The 17,076-nt window shown below is 55.5% G+C and overlaps 3 protein-coding genes across 3 annotated transcripts; 2 read left to right on the forward strand and 1 right to left on the reverse strand.

Moving 5' to 3' along the window:
• The first annotated feature begins 471 nt into the window (after nucleotides 1–471).
• CSUI_003417 (uncharacterized protein) lies at nucleotides 472–4,173 on the forward strand. Its single transcript, XM_068063615.1, has 3 exons — nucleotides 472–3,199; nucleotides 3,487–3,600; nucleotides 3,806–4,173. Exons 1-3 carry the CDS (start codon nucleotides 1,562–1,564, stop codon nucleotides 4,064–4,066), a joined length of 2,013 nt encoding a protein of 670 aa, XP_067924400.1. The 5' UTR covers nucleotides 472–1,561; the 3' UTR covers nucleotides 4,067–4,173.
• A 3,492-nt stretch (nucleotides 4,174–7,665) lies between these two features.
• Nucleotides 7,666–11,833, forward strand: CSUI_003418 (tlc domain protein). The gene is made up of 3 exons (XM_068063616.1): nucleotides 7,666–8,765; nucleotides 9,406–9,670; nucleotides 9,811–11,833. The coding sequence occupies exons 1-2, from the start codon at nucleotides 8,132–8,134 to the stop codon at nucleotides 9,582–9,584; spliced, it is 813 nt and encodes a 270-aa protein (XP_067924401.1). The 5' UTR covers nucleotides 7,666–8,131; the 3' UTR covers nucleotides 9,585–9,670; nucleotides 9,811–11,833.
• A 1,027-nt stretch (nucleotides 11,834–12,860) lies between these two features.
• Nucleotides 12,861–14,470, reverse strand: CSUI_003419 (uncharacterized protein). The gene has a single exon (XM_068063617.1). The coding sequence runs from the start codon at nucleotides 14,241–14,243 to the stop codon at nucleotides 13,047–13,049; it is 1,197 nt and encodes a 398-aa protein (XP_067924402.1). The 5' UTR covers nucleotides 14,244–14,470; the 3' UTR covers nucleotides 12,861–13,046.
• Nucleotides 14,471–17,076: the final 2,606 nt, after the last annotated feature.

A 17,076-nucleotide genomic window follows, 5' to 3' on the forward strand; every position in this document is an offset into this window, starting at 1 on the left:
GTGTCGCTTGTATCTGCGTAAGGTGCTCAGCGTGTGTTGGTCAAATGACCGGCAAAAGTGCTGGCGTCCACGAGCTGCGAGCTGTTCCGCTAGGCGGATTTGGGTAAATACTGAAGTGCTGTGACGGCTAGCGTCCGTGCCCGAGGTTGTCGTGTCCGAGGACACAGAGCAGGGTCAGTGACCCGTGGCCCCACCAAGACTGCCTACCAGAACGAAGAAAAGATTACCCGCCAGTGACTTGGGTGTCCACCTGTTCAGCGGCTGGGGGCCCGCGCAAGAATTGGTGTGCTACGGTGCGCAGCTCTAGTCGCTGCTTGGGCCGGGAGACAAGACCTGCTGCACGTTGTGGAGCGGAAAACGTTCGAGCACCAGCACCTTCATCTCTCGGTCCGGCACACTTTGTGCGGCGCTTCGTTCCTCCGTCCTCATTCCCTCCTTTGACTTCCACACCAGGGAACGTTGCCTCCACACGGGCTCTTCCACCTTCGCGTACAGAACGACAAGAGGGTGACGGCAATCGAGGCAGACTCCCGAGAAAAGAGGTATCTTACAGCGCGCTCTATGGTGCGGTGTTTCGGGGTTAGCACAGGTCTACTTACAACTACACTGCGCCCCATGTTTTCCGATGCTGGTGTAGTGGCGCCCAACCCCGGAGTCGGTCGTGGGGCATGATCGCTTGATGTCCCAAAAATGACTGCCTTTGAGCTAACATTTTGAGCGAGAAATTTTTTAATCGGCATTTCTGTAGTAACCGGCGTGCCGAACCTCCCGCCCCGGGAAATGCCCCAGTCACTCGGTGCATGACAGTGGAGCTACTTTTCCGCTGCGGGATACCGCGTTTGGTCAGCCTGCCGTTAACGTTCCGGATCTAAACCGCAGAAGCGGCTGCTCGACGCTTCAGTCGTCTACGCTACTGGGGACTGTGCGGGGCCGCAAAAGAAGGAGCCATCGAGGAGGCTAGCGGCTCCATTCGTCAAGCGTGGTTCTTTGATTCGCGGGCTTTTGATTTCCGTCTGAGCGGCGGAAGACAGGATCGGATGCTTGTCAGGCGTGGTGCCAGTGCCTCTCCTGCACGGCACTGCAGACGCCCCGTCTCCTTGCAGGGTTTCCTGCGCATATTTCGTTTTGTATTTTGCTAGCGATCGTGCATGGGATTTGTCTCGTGCGTGGTTAGCCTGCTGTTGTCACCCGTTTGCTGCAGTCGTGACAAGCTGGGTATAGTTTCTGTCTCCGGTCCCCGGTCTCCGACTCTTTACAATCGGGTTTTACTTCCCAGCAGCGAGGCACAGTTCACGAACCCCTTGTGACTGCAGGTGCCGCTGCCTAGGAGAAACGTTTTGGTGCTCGGGATTTTTGCCACAAACGTTTGCTGTCTGAGGAGATGCAATCACTTGCTCGCAGCCGGTGGAGCCCTCCCACCCACTCCCGTAGCCGACAGCCCCTAGCCCGCAGGCCTGGTGTTCATAACGGTTTGATCTGTGAAAACACACACTACGCCAAGGTGGCCGTCGATTAGCGTGCTTGCCTGCAGCTTTCAATCGTCTTTTTCTTCTTGAAAGAAATGGCGGACGCTAGGGTGGCAGCCAGGAGGCTGCCCAACGAGTCGGCTCATCCTCTAACAGTCGGTCGATCAAAGGCCCGCGTATTGGCACAACGAGAAGCGAGAACGCACGTGTTATTCCGCTTTCAATGGTCTCCTGTCTTCCTGTGTTTGGTACTGCTGTGCTCGCTGTGGCGAGCAGCTCGCTTTACTGAGGCTGGTATGACAGCCCGGCGGTTGACCGCCGAGGACGTTGACGGCACACTCGTGTCCCAGATACCGGACAGCGAGAGAGGTATCGCGGAAGCGGAGGAAGATGCAGGGCTGACATCAGAAGACCCGCTTCTGTCGCGCAGTGCAGACAAAAACGTTTTGGGTCCCGAGGACAGTTCTGATGAGCCGGTAAAGGACCAGTCGGTCAGATATGCGATTGAGACCGACGCACAAAGGAGGGAAGAGACTTTCTCTCCTAACCCCGATGAGAGGTCAGCTGGCAATGGCGATTCTCCGGTCCTCATTTCCGGCGAGGATGCACCGTCTCATGCTCCTGAGGACTCATTCAGGGCAGTCGATTTTGTCTCTTCTAACGCAGATGCCGGTGAAGGCGGGTCAGCCGGCGACGGGGGTGCGCCGGCTCATATTCCCCGGGATACTCCCGGAGTGGAGGAAACTTCTCTCAGCCTAGATGACACCGCAGAGAAAGCAGCTGTCGACGGTAGTACGTCATCTCCTGTTCCGGAGGACTCTCGTGGTGCTCGAGACGCCTTTACTCTTAACGCGAATGACAGCGAAGAGAGGTCAGTGGTCGACGAGTCTACGCCCACTGCTTTCCTCGGGGACTCCTCCGGAGCAAAGGAACCACTTTCTTTTAGCGAAATCGACACGATCGACGGGCCAGCCCTCCACGACACTACGCCCGTTCGTGCTCCCGGGGACTCACCCAAAGCGGAGAACAATGTAGCTTTTAGCGCAGTTGACACTGGAGGCATGTCATCGTCCAGTGACGTGGACACGCCCATTCTGGTTCCCGGGGTCTCATCGGGAGCGGAAGGCACCTCAGCTCCTAGCACAACCGACACTCGGGCCTCCTTAGCCCCTGCCAAGAATAGGCCAATTCGTATTATCGAGGAGAGCTCTGACGACTGGTCCTCAGAACAGGACTCGGAGAGCTCAGCTTCCGAAGAGTCAGCAGGCGACAGCGAGAGTGATGATGATTTCGCCATTGGAGACTCCGAGGAAGACACCAACGAGACCAAGGACAGGGAGCCGAACTCATCAGCTGCTGAAAGAGATTTTTTCTTGTCTCGGACAGATGAGAGGTCTCGAGGCCTCTTTGAGGAGCCTGCGCCAGCTCACGCGGAGAAAGCGGAGAATACGGATCAAAGGCCGCGGTCTCCCGTGGCAAAAGCACGCCGACGGCGTGCGCCCCGAAGAGGTCGCCGGCCGAAGAACGGTGAGAAAGGCCGGCTCCACAAGGGCGGCAAAGGGCGCGGAAAAAGAAAAGGTGGTAAAGACCCCGCAAAAACCAATGGGACGAGCCCTGCGACTTCGGGGAACGGCGAAGGGTCGATTCCAGTCCAAGCAGTATCGAGAGCAGGAATGATGTCGACGTTTCGAATGCTGGGGTTGCGGGGGAAACCTGCAACGAAGCTGTTAAAGGTATGTTCACAGTCAGTGGGTCAGTTTGTGTACTCACCGACAGGGAAACTAGGTCGACCAATCCTACATAGCATCTAGAGCATTGCCGAGCTCGGACTGCGCAGTTTAGCGAGGAGGTTGACCATGTGATAGAGCACTCTAGTAGGCTAGCTGGTTACAAACTGCAATGCCCACGGTCGCTGTAAGAGAGGGCTGGCTGCTCACAATTGGAACCCAGAACGGAACATACATCCTTCAGTGGCGGAGAGGTGCATTCGAGTACCTCACGTGCGTTCTATTGCCTTTAGGTTCATCGAGGGCTGGTCTGGTTGGCGAACGTCATGATGATCTGGGCCTTGCCTACAGCAGTATGGAGTCGGGAACAGCTCCAGTACATGCGGGAGGGGAACCCAAGTCCTCAAGTAAGGAAAACTGGATGAACCCGCTGGTCGGTTTGCAGGGTGCTAAACTTCTTTCCGTTTTCGTGTTTAGAAACAGATGTTCTTCACTGGGATTTATCTCTGAGGTCGGCTCCCCAACAGAAGAAAGACGTGCGGAGTCACTACAAGCGAAACCCTCGCAGATTGACTGGTGGCCATGGTCCCCTGCGAGTATGCTTTCGTGCAGGAATCCGCGCTCATCAATGTTACGGCCGTGATCGCCGTGCTGGCTCTCGGGCTTCTTATCAATGGCTACCTCGAGAATACTAACCGGTTTGCCGCTGCACTGAACGATCCCAAGCTAGGTCTCTCAAAAGCAGAACGCCGTATCCGAAAGCGCAAGCGGGTCACCGTGCCTGTCGAAGAGAAGATGGAGGAAGTTGCAGATGATCAGCTCCAATCTGCAGGGGCAACACATCTGGAGTCTGTACTTAACGAACGCCCATAAACAATAACAGCGGCTATTCTTTTGAATAATGCGAGTCCATGCCACCTAGCTGGTGTGTATCGCAGCTCGGGCCTGGTCCACAGCAAGGCTGAGCACTGATAACGCAAAACGTGTAATCAGAACTTTTTTAGTTTTAGAATTGGCGCCGCTGAGTCGGCCCCCTACAGTTTTAAGTTTGTTGGGGCGATTGTGCTCGGCTGCTGTTATATGCTGAAGACGAGTGTTCTCGGAGGTTAACAGTTGTCCCAGTTGGCGGATCGTTGCATTCAAAGAAAAACTTCGGAAGCCTTCAAGCTCTGTAACGCCCGAGGTCGTCCAGCAATATCTGTCGCTGAAGGAGAACCACCCTAAAAAACTCTAAACCTCGAATACTGACTCTCAGGCTGTAGCAGTAGATCATTTCTCTTGCCGAGAGACGGGCGAGGAGGGTCCTTCGTGGCCGGTTCACCAACACTCTGTACTGGTTCTCGCATGTCAGACGTTAGTTCCCCCCAGGAGTCCAGAGGGAACCTGAAGTCAGTCGGATTGACAAACTGTCTAGCCTTCACTGACCGTGCAGGACAGGTGAAACAAGCTTCCCCGAAGGCCGGCGCATGGCTCATCGGACTTTTCCAGCAAGCTGTGAAGGCTTCGTGCCTGACCGGAGATTACTATGGTGCTGCCGCTTGTCGCCCACTGGCAACCCCTTATGTCGTAGCCGTAGCCGCTGCTGACAGAATCGGAGTTTACGGCGTTCTTCACTAGCAGCCAGAAGCAAGCCAGCAAACTGCACACGGCGGCCTGCAACGCCGGCTTGTGGAAGGGGGACACTGAGGCTATCTCGCCAGGCGGTGCGTGTCTCTGGGACGCGATTCTCGGGTGATATCCCAGTTGGCAACTCCCTGAAGTCTCTGGCGGTTCCGTGCATACGAGGGAACGTGTAGTGGCGTGATCAGCAAACGGACCCCCTGGTGCCGTGCCGCCCGGTGGGGCACTGGGTGCGGGTCGGAAGGTCGAACCTGCGGTGGACGGGGTAAACTAACACTAACGTTTTCCCGTGCTAATCACGAACTAACCTGTTCAGTCCTGAAACGTGACCTCGATCCACGCCGAGCTCCCGTGCGGCGGACGAAGCAACCCAGTGAACCTTAGCGGACGTGTCTCAGAAAGGCTGACATCGGGTCATATGGTCCGGTACCCGCCTGCAGGTGGGTTGTTTTCCAAGTGGTGTCCGTGGAAGATCGTTTTCCGGGTACCTGCCGCCACCGCTACATGCATAAGTAGTCTCCAAAATAGCGTCACTCGAGACAAGCAAACCCAGGACGGAGGCTGTCTCACTTGGGGGCCCCGACGAGAACCCGTACGGTTTCAGCGTAAGAAGTAGGACCAAACAAGGAGATGAAACGAGAAAGGGAGGAACCTGATCCGACACTGTGGATGTTTTCGGACCCGAAGGCGAGCTCCTTACACTGAAAGGCCAGCATAAGAGGGTTGCAATCTGCAGACGCAGAGCTTGTCGATCCATGTCATACGAGCTCCGGCAGCAGAGCTTCGCTGATTACCGTGGGGCTCTCCCAGTTCACGGAAACTTAATAGCCTGATCACATGATGGCGAGTAGCACTGTTGCCGCCATAGTTAGAAGGAACTGGACGAAGGACATGTTAGAGTGAGAATCTCCCAAGTGATTCGGGTCTTTCGTTTTTGTGTCAGTTTCCAGAAAGCACATCAGCACGGGGGTACCGGCGCGCATTTTTTTCTCCCCCTGGAAACGCGACGTCAGTGTGGCTGGTATGCAGACGTTCCCACACTTCTCCTTCCGTGCGGTTCTCAAATGTTTACTGAAGCACTTGGCACAAGGCAGGAAAACAGGTAGATTCACTAAGGGCCGCCCCCGTTGATGTATGCCCAGCTGGGTGTTACTTGCTGATTGACAGTGGTCTGAAGAAGCCAAAAACACCCACGGTGGCTTCTGGTACGTACTCCGTTTTCAAGCAGCCGCCTCAGCAGCTTTGGCGCTTTCATCGTCGGCAGCCTTGCTTCTGTTCGCTTCCGTCGCCGATCTCGAGAAGAGATGCTGTCGCCTTAACGGAGCTGGTGTTCGGTGTCGCAGAGATGGGTCCGACGCGGGACCCGTTGAGAGAATCGACTTCCTTTGTGTGGTACTCCACGACGTTGTGCGCGCTCCTTGTGTGCTGTTATTCTTCTCTACGTGGCATGGCGGCTCCTACCTCTGGTCACTACGTCGCCTTCCGCCACCCCTATGAAGACGGAGAGACTCTTTCCCTATCCGACGGGCTCGATCCTGAGGCTCAACTTGACGCGCGTCAGCTATCTGCTGCTGCTGTCCGGTTGTTGCAAAGCTTGTCAAGCATTACTGGGGCGGACGACTCCGCTGCGGCTGCTGGCTACTCTCACGCAGAGAGCGACAGTCCAACTGAGCAAAAAAGAACTTTTCCGTTTCGACTGCCTGTTGACGACCTTACAAGCCCTTTCAAGTGAGTACCCCCGTCAGTAGCTTCCCGATTGCGGCACGGAAGAATCGAGGTCCTCCGAGTTAGGGACCCGCTCTCTGCGGTTCGCGCCCGTCTCTCCAGGTTGGACAGTTGTCCAATACGGCTGCTGTATCAAGCGGCATTGTGAGCTTTCTGCGCTCTTGTTGGTGCTGTCCCGCTCCTAGGGACACTCTCGACACGCACCGGGCGAGCCTGACGCGACTCCCGGCGCAGGGGGGGTCCTCCTCATCGCAGTACATCTAGTAAATAGCTGGCATCAGCCCGTCATCGAATAAGCTACAGGAGTTCTAGAAGACCGATGTAACGGCTCGCTATTGGTAACAGCTTTATTAGGCAAGAGTATCATAAAACCTAGCCTCCACCTGTGTCGAGTGGTGTGTGCCCGGACAAAGGCGTTGAGGTGAGAAGTGGCGAGACACATGATAAATCACGAGTCGGTGCCCTACTCGGATACTATCGGAGAAGAGTCTTCTCGCCGTCACAAGATACTGCGCGCCGCTGAGGGCCGCAGTGACCTGTCACATCCGCGGTTTCGGCGGGAGTATCGAGCCCAGTGCAACGATACGCAACGCGGTGTCATCGTGCTTCATTCGCCCACGTCGTCAACGTTACACCGATGATTGTACAATCGTACTCTTCTCTGAACTTGCACAGGGTCCGTCACTCCACTTGACCGTTTCTTGCTGGGTGCTGTTGTTCTCTTCGTGTTGTACGCAGCTCCGCGACAGAAGGGTTCATTGACATGGGAATGGCGCCTTGGCAGATCGCTGCTGTTGTCATAGGGGGATCTCTCGTCTTAGTGTGCGTCAGCTGCTGCGTCGTCCGATGCATATGCAGAAGGTTCTGTTGCTGTTGTCAGAACGGGGGGTCCTAGGGCCTCTCCGGCAGTTTTCTGTCAAGCGGCAATACTCACTCCACGCTATGACGAGATCTCCAGCGACCGTTTCCGGATACTCGCCGAACACTTCCTGTAGTCATTCGCGGCCACATTGATGCTGGCCCTCGGCGCGCGGCTAGCTACGATGAGTTGTCTGTCGGCTGTCGCGGGGGACTGACTCCAGCCCTCGGAGCACCTCCCGCATCTTCAAAAGCATTAAAAAAGAGCTGACGGAAACTTCCTATAACCAGATGGCAGAAACACATGGCAAGGCTCCAGGACGTCGTCTGGGGTGCGGCCCCAACCGCGAACAATGAGCAGGCCGCACCCCGTACGCATTTGTGAGCCCCCGATGGTCTGCACCGGGGTGGCGTTTTACGCCCGTCCGTGCTAGCTCCTCACACGCATGCGCATTTTTCCCTTCGGCGAGACGAGACAGACTTTTGATCTCTCCGCAGCCTCCCCGACCTGGCGTGTCGGAAACAGGACTTGGCGCGCTCGGTGGTAGGCCCCGCCTTGCCTCCGTTTCCTTAGAAAGGCGAATCATTCGCTGCCGGGTCTGGCTCTGCGGTGCGGAGTACGGCTGGGTTACCGGTGTGTGACTTAGGGGTGAAGAGGTACACTTTGTTTGGGTGTTTCCTGCGCAAAATTGCCATTTGTTGCGTGCCGCACTTTCCTCAACACGCCGGACCACAATGCTGCCTCTTTGTTCCTCTCCTTTGTCTTTCCTTCCGTCAATTGGTGTTGCGGAGGATGGAGGCTTCGTGCAGAACGCTCTTGGGACCAATTCCCAAATCTCTTGTCTTGTGGCCTTCATCTTCTTGACAGCGCTGTGGTTCCTCGTTCATGCCTTTGTCTCGCCAGTGCTACCCGGACTTCTTCTCCCACCTTCCGCGAGACGACTTCACAGGGAGAAGGAGCAGAGACTACTGGAGTTAGAGCAACTCGAGGAGCACAGCGGCCGAAAGGATGGCGATACTCATAAAGAAGAATTGAAGGAGCTGCACGCTTATTTCGTCACCGCTAATGCTAATGCAACAGCATCGTTGCATGCTTTGTACCTCGTGCCTGCTGCGTTGTTCCACGCTCTCTCAACAGTCATTTTCCCTTCTGCTCAGCTTGTCGTGGCGCAGGCGGCTGCGGCTGCTTCGAAGCGAGCCTTGGCCTCAGGGGGAGACGCTGGAGAGGGTTCCGAGCTTCTGACGGCTAATGCTGCTATCTCAGCTGCCGACTCCAAACGACGCAATATCTGGGACACCTACGTTGCACACTGGGACGAAGCTCCGGACTTCTGGGACGGAGAGAACAATCCTGTTGTTATACTATCAGGTGTGGTTCGGGCGCAACCCATCGCCAGTCTTAATTTGTTCTGTTGGGGACTTCTTAGTGGGCCGGGCGGAGCTGTATTTCCGTACCGGTGCTACAAAGCGTAAGGTCTGTAGAGCATTACCTTTACGCCGCCGGGCCGGTCGAAAAGACTGAAGTTTCCAGGTCTCTTTCCTGATCGGGATACCGTGAGTGCGTACTGCATGACTGCAGCTGGACTTCACGGACGGTAGAATAACAAGTTTTCAGTTTAAGACCCTCGATCGTTTGCGGCTTCTCTTCCTCGACAGTACAAGTCGTATCTGCGGGAGCCAGCAGACATAGTTTTAGATATCCTTTTGCAACTCTACTAACGGCTCCTCTTGGTGCGGCCTGACACGATTACAGAAACCCGCCGGTGCCGTTTCGGGTGCTCATCTCACTTCGGCAACAGCAGTGGTCTCCTTCAGATAGACAAGTGTAGAGAGCTCTGCATTTCAGGCCTATGGTCCTGAATCGGGTACGTACGGAGGAGCCGGTTTTTCTGGTGTGGGAAATACTGGTTCCCGTTGTTTGATATTCCGGCACTTGCGGCTTGTCTCAGCCTCGGCCCTCGGAAAACCGTAGTGGGACAGCTTGGTGCGGCTTTTTGTGTTCCTTGCAGCATATATAATGGCAAGCTACTTCTTCTGGGACTCAATCGAGTGCTTTCGCAACTTGCAGATACACCGTCGCGCGTTCCTTATTCACGGGATCATCAGCTTTCTTGCCGCTGCAGTGGAAATACTGGCGCCCGGCATCAAGCTGGCAGGTGCGTGCGGCTCTCCATCTGGTCTTCGCTAGTTTTCTTGTTTCTAAACAGCCCCTATACGGTGAACAACAGACCAGCCCCATCCGAAACCACATCCCATGCGGCTCTGTATTGTAAGGTATGTTCACTCAGGATCAAAGCCAAGGCTGTCGTCTCCGTTTCCTATGGGTGGTCTGTTAGTTCGCACATGCGAGCGTTGTAATAGAACGCGTTGCAACTATTAAGTCATCTCGCATGATCCTCTGATTCTCTTTTCAGGTTTCAGTAGTCTCTTCGCCCTCAGTGAACTTTCGACGCCATTTCTGCATCTCCGGTGGTTTCTGCTACACAATGGCCAAGCAGGGAAACCCCTTTTCGTGTTCATAAATGGGCTAACTGTCTTTTTGTTTATTACCGTTCGTCTTTTTGTCTTGCCGCTTCTAGTTTTTTCACATTTCTGGCTTGATTTCTTCGTGTACCGGATCCACTTGAGACCAGAGGCCATCTCCGGGACACGCATGGTTTTTATGATCATGCTGACTTTCCTCTGGACGTCACTGAACTATTACTGGGGATTTCTCTTTTTCCGCTCGCTTTGTAAGAAGAGAAATCGACAGGCGCGTCATCCCGCCCGAGTATCAGAGGTCGAGAAGAAAGAACACTAGGTGATGGAAGGGCCTAGAAGGCGGGCGCTGTCTTTCTTTGTTCTTCACTGTGTCCATCTTTTTTCCACTTGAGTTCTGCGGAGCTCGCGGTATCCCTCGGGAGGGAGGAAATGTGGAGAAGGAAAGCACTTCAGTTGTGTCTTGGGTGCGGGGAGAGCAGTGTTAACGAAGAGGTCCTTACTGCGGAAAGTAAATACCCAGCCGGAGTCGGAACATCTGCGCTTTTTTTCTCCTTGCTGGGCCGATAAAGTGGCAGAGGTCGTTCGGCGCACTAATATTATTGGTTCCTGCGACTGCGTTTTTCTGCTTACTCAGTTTGGCTACGACCGCGTTTTTCTGCTTACCCATTTGCCAAAGGCGGTAATAGATCGAGGGCGGGTAGATGTGCTGCGGGCGGGTGTAACAGTCCTTCGGCAGAGGCAGCCGCTACACCTAGAAGCTTCCGTGGAAGCGTTCGGGTCGAACGAGGCGCGGCAGTTTTTCTAAGCCGGCCTACTAACACAGAAAGAAAAGGCAGGGGAACCCAGTTGCTGTGACAGCGCCGCGGCTATAAATGTACTTTTGCACGACACAAACGCGGGTACTCGTTCTTTCGTGGGTGCGGAAGCTTGAGCAGCAGGAGTGCGGCGCTTTTAACGGCCAGACAAGCCACATCGGAGCCGTCTGTAAGCAAGTCTGTCCCGTCTCGGTTTGCCCACCCGTTCTCTTGTCAGGAGGTGGCACTCACACCACGGCAAAAAACAGTATGGGAGGGGGGAATGTTAGCTGTGTTGTATCAAGTGTCTTCCAAGCGACGGTTGTACCCCCCGGTCGCGCCGCCTGGAAGGGGGCGGACAGATCGCATGAAAGAAAGGATTGAGACCAGTTGAATCTCTGTTTGACCCGGTGCTGCGTAGCTTTCTTCAAGGGATGAGTGTCGCTGGAACGGCTACGAGATGCTGTGATCTACAGCTGGAACGAGAATGCCACAACGGTGAGCCAGGTTTTACATCCCGTTGTCGTCTTCGACATGCTCCCGGTGTCACGCGCTGCTGTGGATGTGCAGTGCTGTCGTTCCGAGACGGTGGCTTTTGACATCTGTTTCCAGGCCGGGGCTGTGCGCACCTCTTCTCCCGAGTCCTGTCGGAACCCCCAGCTAGGAGGGTTTTACGGTTGGGTGCCCTTGGCGGTGTGCCTGTCTTGGGCTGCGATGTGTGAACCCGGGAAACCGTTCGAAGGCCGCAAGTTCGGAGGAGCGTATCTGTGTCATGAAGCGGAGTAAGGCTTTGGGCGCACCGCCCAGTGCCAGTAGGCGGTCGAGGCCCCTTCGCTCACGTGTCGAATCTGCGGCATTGGCCCTCTATTGAAAGGGTCCCTGACACCAGCTGTTCAGTTCCCCCGTGTGGCCTGCTGCGGATCACCCAGGCGACGTCCCCGTGCATCCAACCGACAGGGTGCTGCACGCTTCTCGTCTGTCGGCGGCCGGCAGCATGGCCAGGTCCCGAGTCTAAAGTCGTGGAGTCGTCTCGAATCATAAAGGCTGGTGAACTGTTCTTCCACAGCGACAGTGAGCGACAATCATCAGATTTCAAAATTCAAACTGCCTTGGTTTAGGACAGATCGATCATAAACTGACTTCTGTAAAGAAAGTGGCGGGCAAAACCCCCGTTCTGGTGCCTGATAAAGGATACATCCTTTGTCGGATGACGGGTGATAGGCACGGGCAAGAAACTCCGATTCCCCTGTCTGCTCCCTTCCACACCAAGGTACTGAGAGCCAGCTTTCCGGGTGTTTGTGCAGCAATGCAGGTTTCAAGCACTCACCACCGCCAGCTGGGAACGCAGCCACACTACCAGTTTCCGTCAGCGAACCTATAGGTGCGCTCCGCCGAAGTCTAGCCAGTGAGGCCAGCGGCCCAGCGGCGTGACAGGAGCTGACAGCAAAGAGCGCCAAATACGCTGCTGAATTTGTTACGTGGCGGCTTTTGACCCTCTCGCATAGTTCGCTGGCAGTTCAGTTTCTGGCCGGGTTGGGTAGAGGGTGAGCGATCTGTGCTCAGTCTACCCCTAGCCAGGCGACGGGCTCCGGCATGAGTTGGGGGTGTCTTGAGCCGACCCGGGCCTTACTCCAGAGAAGTGGGGGAGACAGCAAAGCGTCTGATTTCACACGAGCAACCTGCTCCGTGTCTCGATGGCAGAGCAGAGTTCGGAAGAGCCGGAAACGGTCCCCGTTGAACCAAGAGGTGCCGTCGGACTGTAGCCTCGACACCCCAGTTAGTAAGGCACTGTCTGGTGCTGCTTGTGCGCACGCTGAACACAGTAGCTGCGGACGGCCTCCGCCACTACACGGGGCTCGATTGCCGTTTCCTCCAGGGATGCGAATGTCTGGACCCACTTCGGCCGTTTGTCCGCGGATGGCTCGGGGCCTGTTTGATCCCGCTCACTTATTTCCCGGCAGGCCGGAGAACCAGTGGACGAGAGATCCGATAGAGTCTCACTAGGTGCACCCAGTGTCCTAACCTCCCTCAGCCCTGCCTCCACGGTTTGGCCCATGACACGTCATCACTGAGCCGCACTGCTCAAGAAGATAACCGTGCTGAAAAGACGAGGAACCCTAGCTGGTTGTCCAGAAGAGGATACATTTCGGTAGACACCCGACAGCAATTGATTCAGGGCAACAGCCAAACGCCAGACTGATTCTGGAGGAGCTCAAGTGTCTGGTAAATAAGTTCTCTACACAGTCAAGCTGGCACTATAGGCCGCGCGGCGAACTAGAGAACAACGCGCCACAAACCAAACACGGATGTTTTTGACATACAGGCCGATCACGCGTTCACATCCAACGCAGAGCAAGTAGGACGACAGATTTTGTTCAGCGGGAACGCCTCTGGTAAATGAAAATAGTAAGGTGGCCAAACGTTCTTCGTGCCTGGGTCTGGTCTGTTCCGCGGTCAAACAGGCAGTCTAGGCGCTGCCGAAAAGTGAAGTCAGTGAGTATATCCGTCAGAGAGGAAGGCCCGTAACAACCAGACCCGGATTCCCGTTGCCATGATGCAGGTCCAACAACACGGTATTCAATGACCTCTATCGATGGGCAACAAAAATGCACCACGAAGTCCAGAAAACGCTCGAGAACACCATCCGAGCTCTGCCATGCCGTGCGAGCTCGTGCAGGCCAAACATCCACAATGCGGAAAAAGCGAGCCCTTGATCCCCCGTATCTGAGGGCTACATCCAGTAATTCTTTAACGTCGGACATGAGAGCCCCGTCCCTGAGGCACACTTCCAAGCCGACTAACTTTTGCGCGATACTGGGACGACGCAAGCACAGCTCAAGATCCTTTCTACTGCCGTCGAGTCTCAGCAATACTCTTGGTACTGTCTCAGCCACATCATCCAGATGCTCCGGCAAGCACAGCCACCGCTGAGAGACTGCTGCCCGCACGTCAAGAGACAACGTCGGCGGCAGATGCGTTCCCGGGCCTCGCAGGCTGGGCTCGTGCCATCCGCCTACTTGGCACTTCTGTCTCGACAAGCGCAAGGAAATGGCCCTCGGAGCCCGCCCACCTTCGGCTTTGAGGCTTAGCTCCGTGACTCCTGGCTGCATTACAATATCACGAATGAGCTCGAAAGCCGGACTTCTGTTGGTCGCATCTCTACACAGTCTTGCATTTTCCACGGGACTGAGATTCTGACACGATCTCAACTCCTCTGGATGGGTACAGATATCCATGGAGAGTGTTCCATCGACGGAAACTTCTGCATTAGGGCATACACGCTTCACGAAACCGAAGGCTTCACTCCGAAGGACGTAGTCGAGATCGCACTCTCGAAGCACAAAGCAAACCTTCGAGATCGAGCGAAGGGTGACCAATCCCCCGTCTGCAATACCCGTGAAGGGCCGTCGAGGCAAAAGCCAGTCCCGGTCTAGCGCCTCGCAGTTGGGCAATCCTGGAATGATCTCGAGTGTTTCTACTGTACAGCTTGGACGACTGGCAAGGTACAAAAGCACTTGCGTCACGGTGTATTGCGAGTCTGCCGTGAAGGCGAGACAGCGAAGGCTGCCCATGGATGACAGGAAACCGAAAAAGCAGTCCAGCTGATGCACTACAACTTCGTGCCACAGTATGCTCCTGTCCTGGTCCCCCCACTCAAAAGAATCCAGCCATCGGAGTTCGACACACGCAGGGAAACTACACCGCGCCAGAAGGTGCCACTTAAGGCACTCCTCGTAGCGCTTCACGGTTGTCGGACCACAATTGTTGGCAACATCCAAACGTTTAAGGTTGGGAAATGATACTGTGAAAGGCCAGGTGCACCTCCACACGGCAAGTGAGCAGCCGTAAGACATCAGATGCTCAAGCGTAGGAGCTGTCACAACGAGAATCTTGATGAACGTCTCACAGAGAGGCCTGGAGAGGTCCTCGGGCCAGTGCAGGGACAACTCTCGGATTCCAGTTGGGGGAACTGCCAACAAAGATTTCAGAACGCGGACATTTGCTCTGTACCCCTTCATGGGCTGATCGCCGCGACTGCAAATACACCCGCTCTTCCAGCTGTAAGATGGGGCAGAGGGCCCTGGCGCGTCCTCCCCCGTATGCGGTACCATGCGAAGACAACCACATTGTGCTGGCTGGTCGTCGTTGTCGGCTGAAAAGGCAGCAGCACCGCCACTCTCCTTGTTCGCGTCCCGAGTCGCGGAAGTCCGACTCGCATCTGTTTCCCACTGCGCTGGGAATACAAGTGCTCGTGGCTGGCGGGCCAGAAGAGCTATAGTTTTAGGCTCGGCCAGGCTGTCTCGGAATGAACGGCACACCAACCTCAACTCAGGCAGCTCATTCAAGTACAGGAAAGAGCAAAGTAGAGCAAAACAGTGTGGATCAAAGGCTTCCATATTCAAGGACTCAAAACTTTTGGAGCACTAGCATGGTTCCTTCGTCCCAGCGTCGGATCGGAACAGTGGTGGAGGTGGTGGAGCGGTCACAACAGCTGCGGTCGGGCATCGCTCCGCACTGCATTCTACTTGTCCGTGTAATTTCGGCTGAAGGCCAGAGAGAGACTGCTGGAAAGGGAGCAGCTCCAGTTTCAGCCGGCGTGTGGAGCGGGCGCCAGAAACCCTTCGCACAAAGCAGTCCGGTCTCAGATGTACAAAACGGCACACAGAATCACGGACCTGGAGTGATCCCAGCAGAAGCTAACGTTGGTCACACTACACGGCAACACACCCGAGAGCCAACATGAACATTCTGGGGAAAATGAAGGAAAACGGGAAACTGCTTCCAGCGGAGCGCCACAGACGGACACTATGTAGAAGTGGACGCGGAAGCAGCCCCCCCCGAGAGCGAATTCAGGGAGAAAGTCAGGCCGCCCACCAACAGAATTTGACTGAACGCCACGAGCTGGCAATGCACTCCAACCGCGGCACGGGAGAGATTGCCACCAACCGAAGCAAAAGAAGTACGGAGGGCGCTCTTGGATGGGCCGGAGACCGGAAAGCAGTCCCTTACTACGGAAAGACAATGCCGGTTACCGGGGACGAAAACATTTTGACTCGGAGTCTGTTCAACTGGAGCGCGAAAAGCAGTCACTGCAAGTACGAAGTTCTCTTCACAAGCTGCCACTTCCGGTTTGCCCCTACGCCTGTGATCGTCACAGCTAGCTGCACCCTCAGATCAGGCCTCACTGTACAACTGCGCGGAAAGGCCAGGATTCCGCATGTAAAACCCAACTGACGGCTCGTTGCGACTGGACGACGACAGGCAAGGGAGGGATAGAGCGGCGTAGTCATTGATAATCTAGCTTCTCTGTGGCTTGTGCCAGCCAAGTCAGGTTCGCATGTGACGAGTCCAGCCGGCAGCGCAGCCTATGAGGCACGTGTGGTCCCCATGCGGTCCCTAGACACAAATGACTTCAGGTTCCTCGGTTGCTGGTTAAACCTCTATCAAGAAAGCCAGCTTCAGTCCCCCAGCTTCAGCTGCGGCCACCGCGGTGTTGACTTCGGTGCAGCTGCGGACGGAGGGCCCCTTCTGAGGTTGTTGGAAACAGGAAGGTCACCGAGACTCCGAGCAACGGCGTATGCTGCCCGTTACCGGAGCCCACTTACTGACTTTCCTTCCACTCCGCGATCAAGTTCACACAGGCGACGACACTCTGGGGCGGCGCCTTCCGAGCAAATCCTCGCGTTCAGTTTTCACGGACCGACCTTCAGTCTTCAGCGGACCGCACGTCCTTCCAGCACTTCATTCGAGGTGTCCTGGAAATGCTGAGTTACTGGTCTTCCTCGTCTATGCTCAAAGCCGCGACGACGGGGAATGATACACGAGAGACCACCCCGACGGCAATAAAAAAACGTATATGTATTTCAGCAGGACCCTATACACTGGAACCATGGTCAGTTGGAAGCCACGTGGAGCTTTCAGCTCTCTCGAGATCCCCTTGGGATCTTAGTTTCTTTTGAAAAGTCAGGTTCGTTCCATGCAAAGCGGCAGTCACCTAAACTCTTCAGGTGCCTCAACCGGTACAGCCTCATCACCCCGACAGTGGTGGTAACACGCCAGGCTGCCAAGCGCGCAACGACCAATGGAACTGCCCCTCTGCGACGCCCTGTTGCTGCGCTCAATCCAGACAAAAAAGAAAATCGTCTCTGCAAAGTCAGCGGGGTACGCCCCAACCGGGAACTGACTGGCCAGCCCACGCACAAAATACGATGCCAACGACGCTAATGTGACATTTCCGGTGAGCAGGTGGTGTTGACGATCATTTGAGCCATTGGTCGGGGACAGAAGCATATCAACGGTTGAGCAAGAACCGGTTCAACCAACTGGTACCTCTGTTTTCCTGCGGGCTTCGTCGCGGTGGAAAGGACTTCGCGAGCGCAGAGCTGCGCGTTCGAAGCTGGCCGA

This window comes from Cystoisospora suis (genome assembly GCF_002600585.1).
Source record: "Cystoisospora suis strain Wien I chromosome Unknown contig_1526, whole genome shotgun sequence".
NCBI classification, from domain to species: Eukaryota; Apicomplexa; class Conoidasida; order Eucoccidiorida; family Sarcocystidae; genus Cystoisospora; species Cystoisospora suis.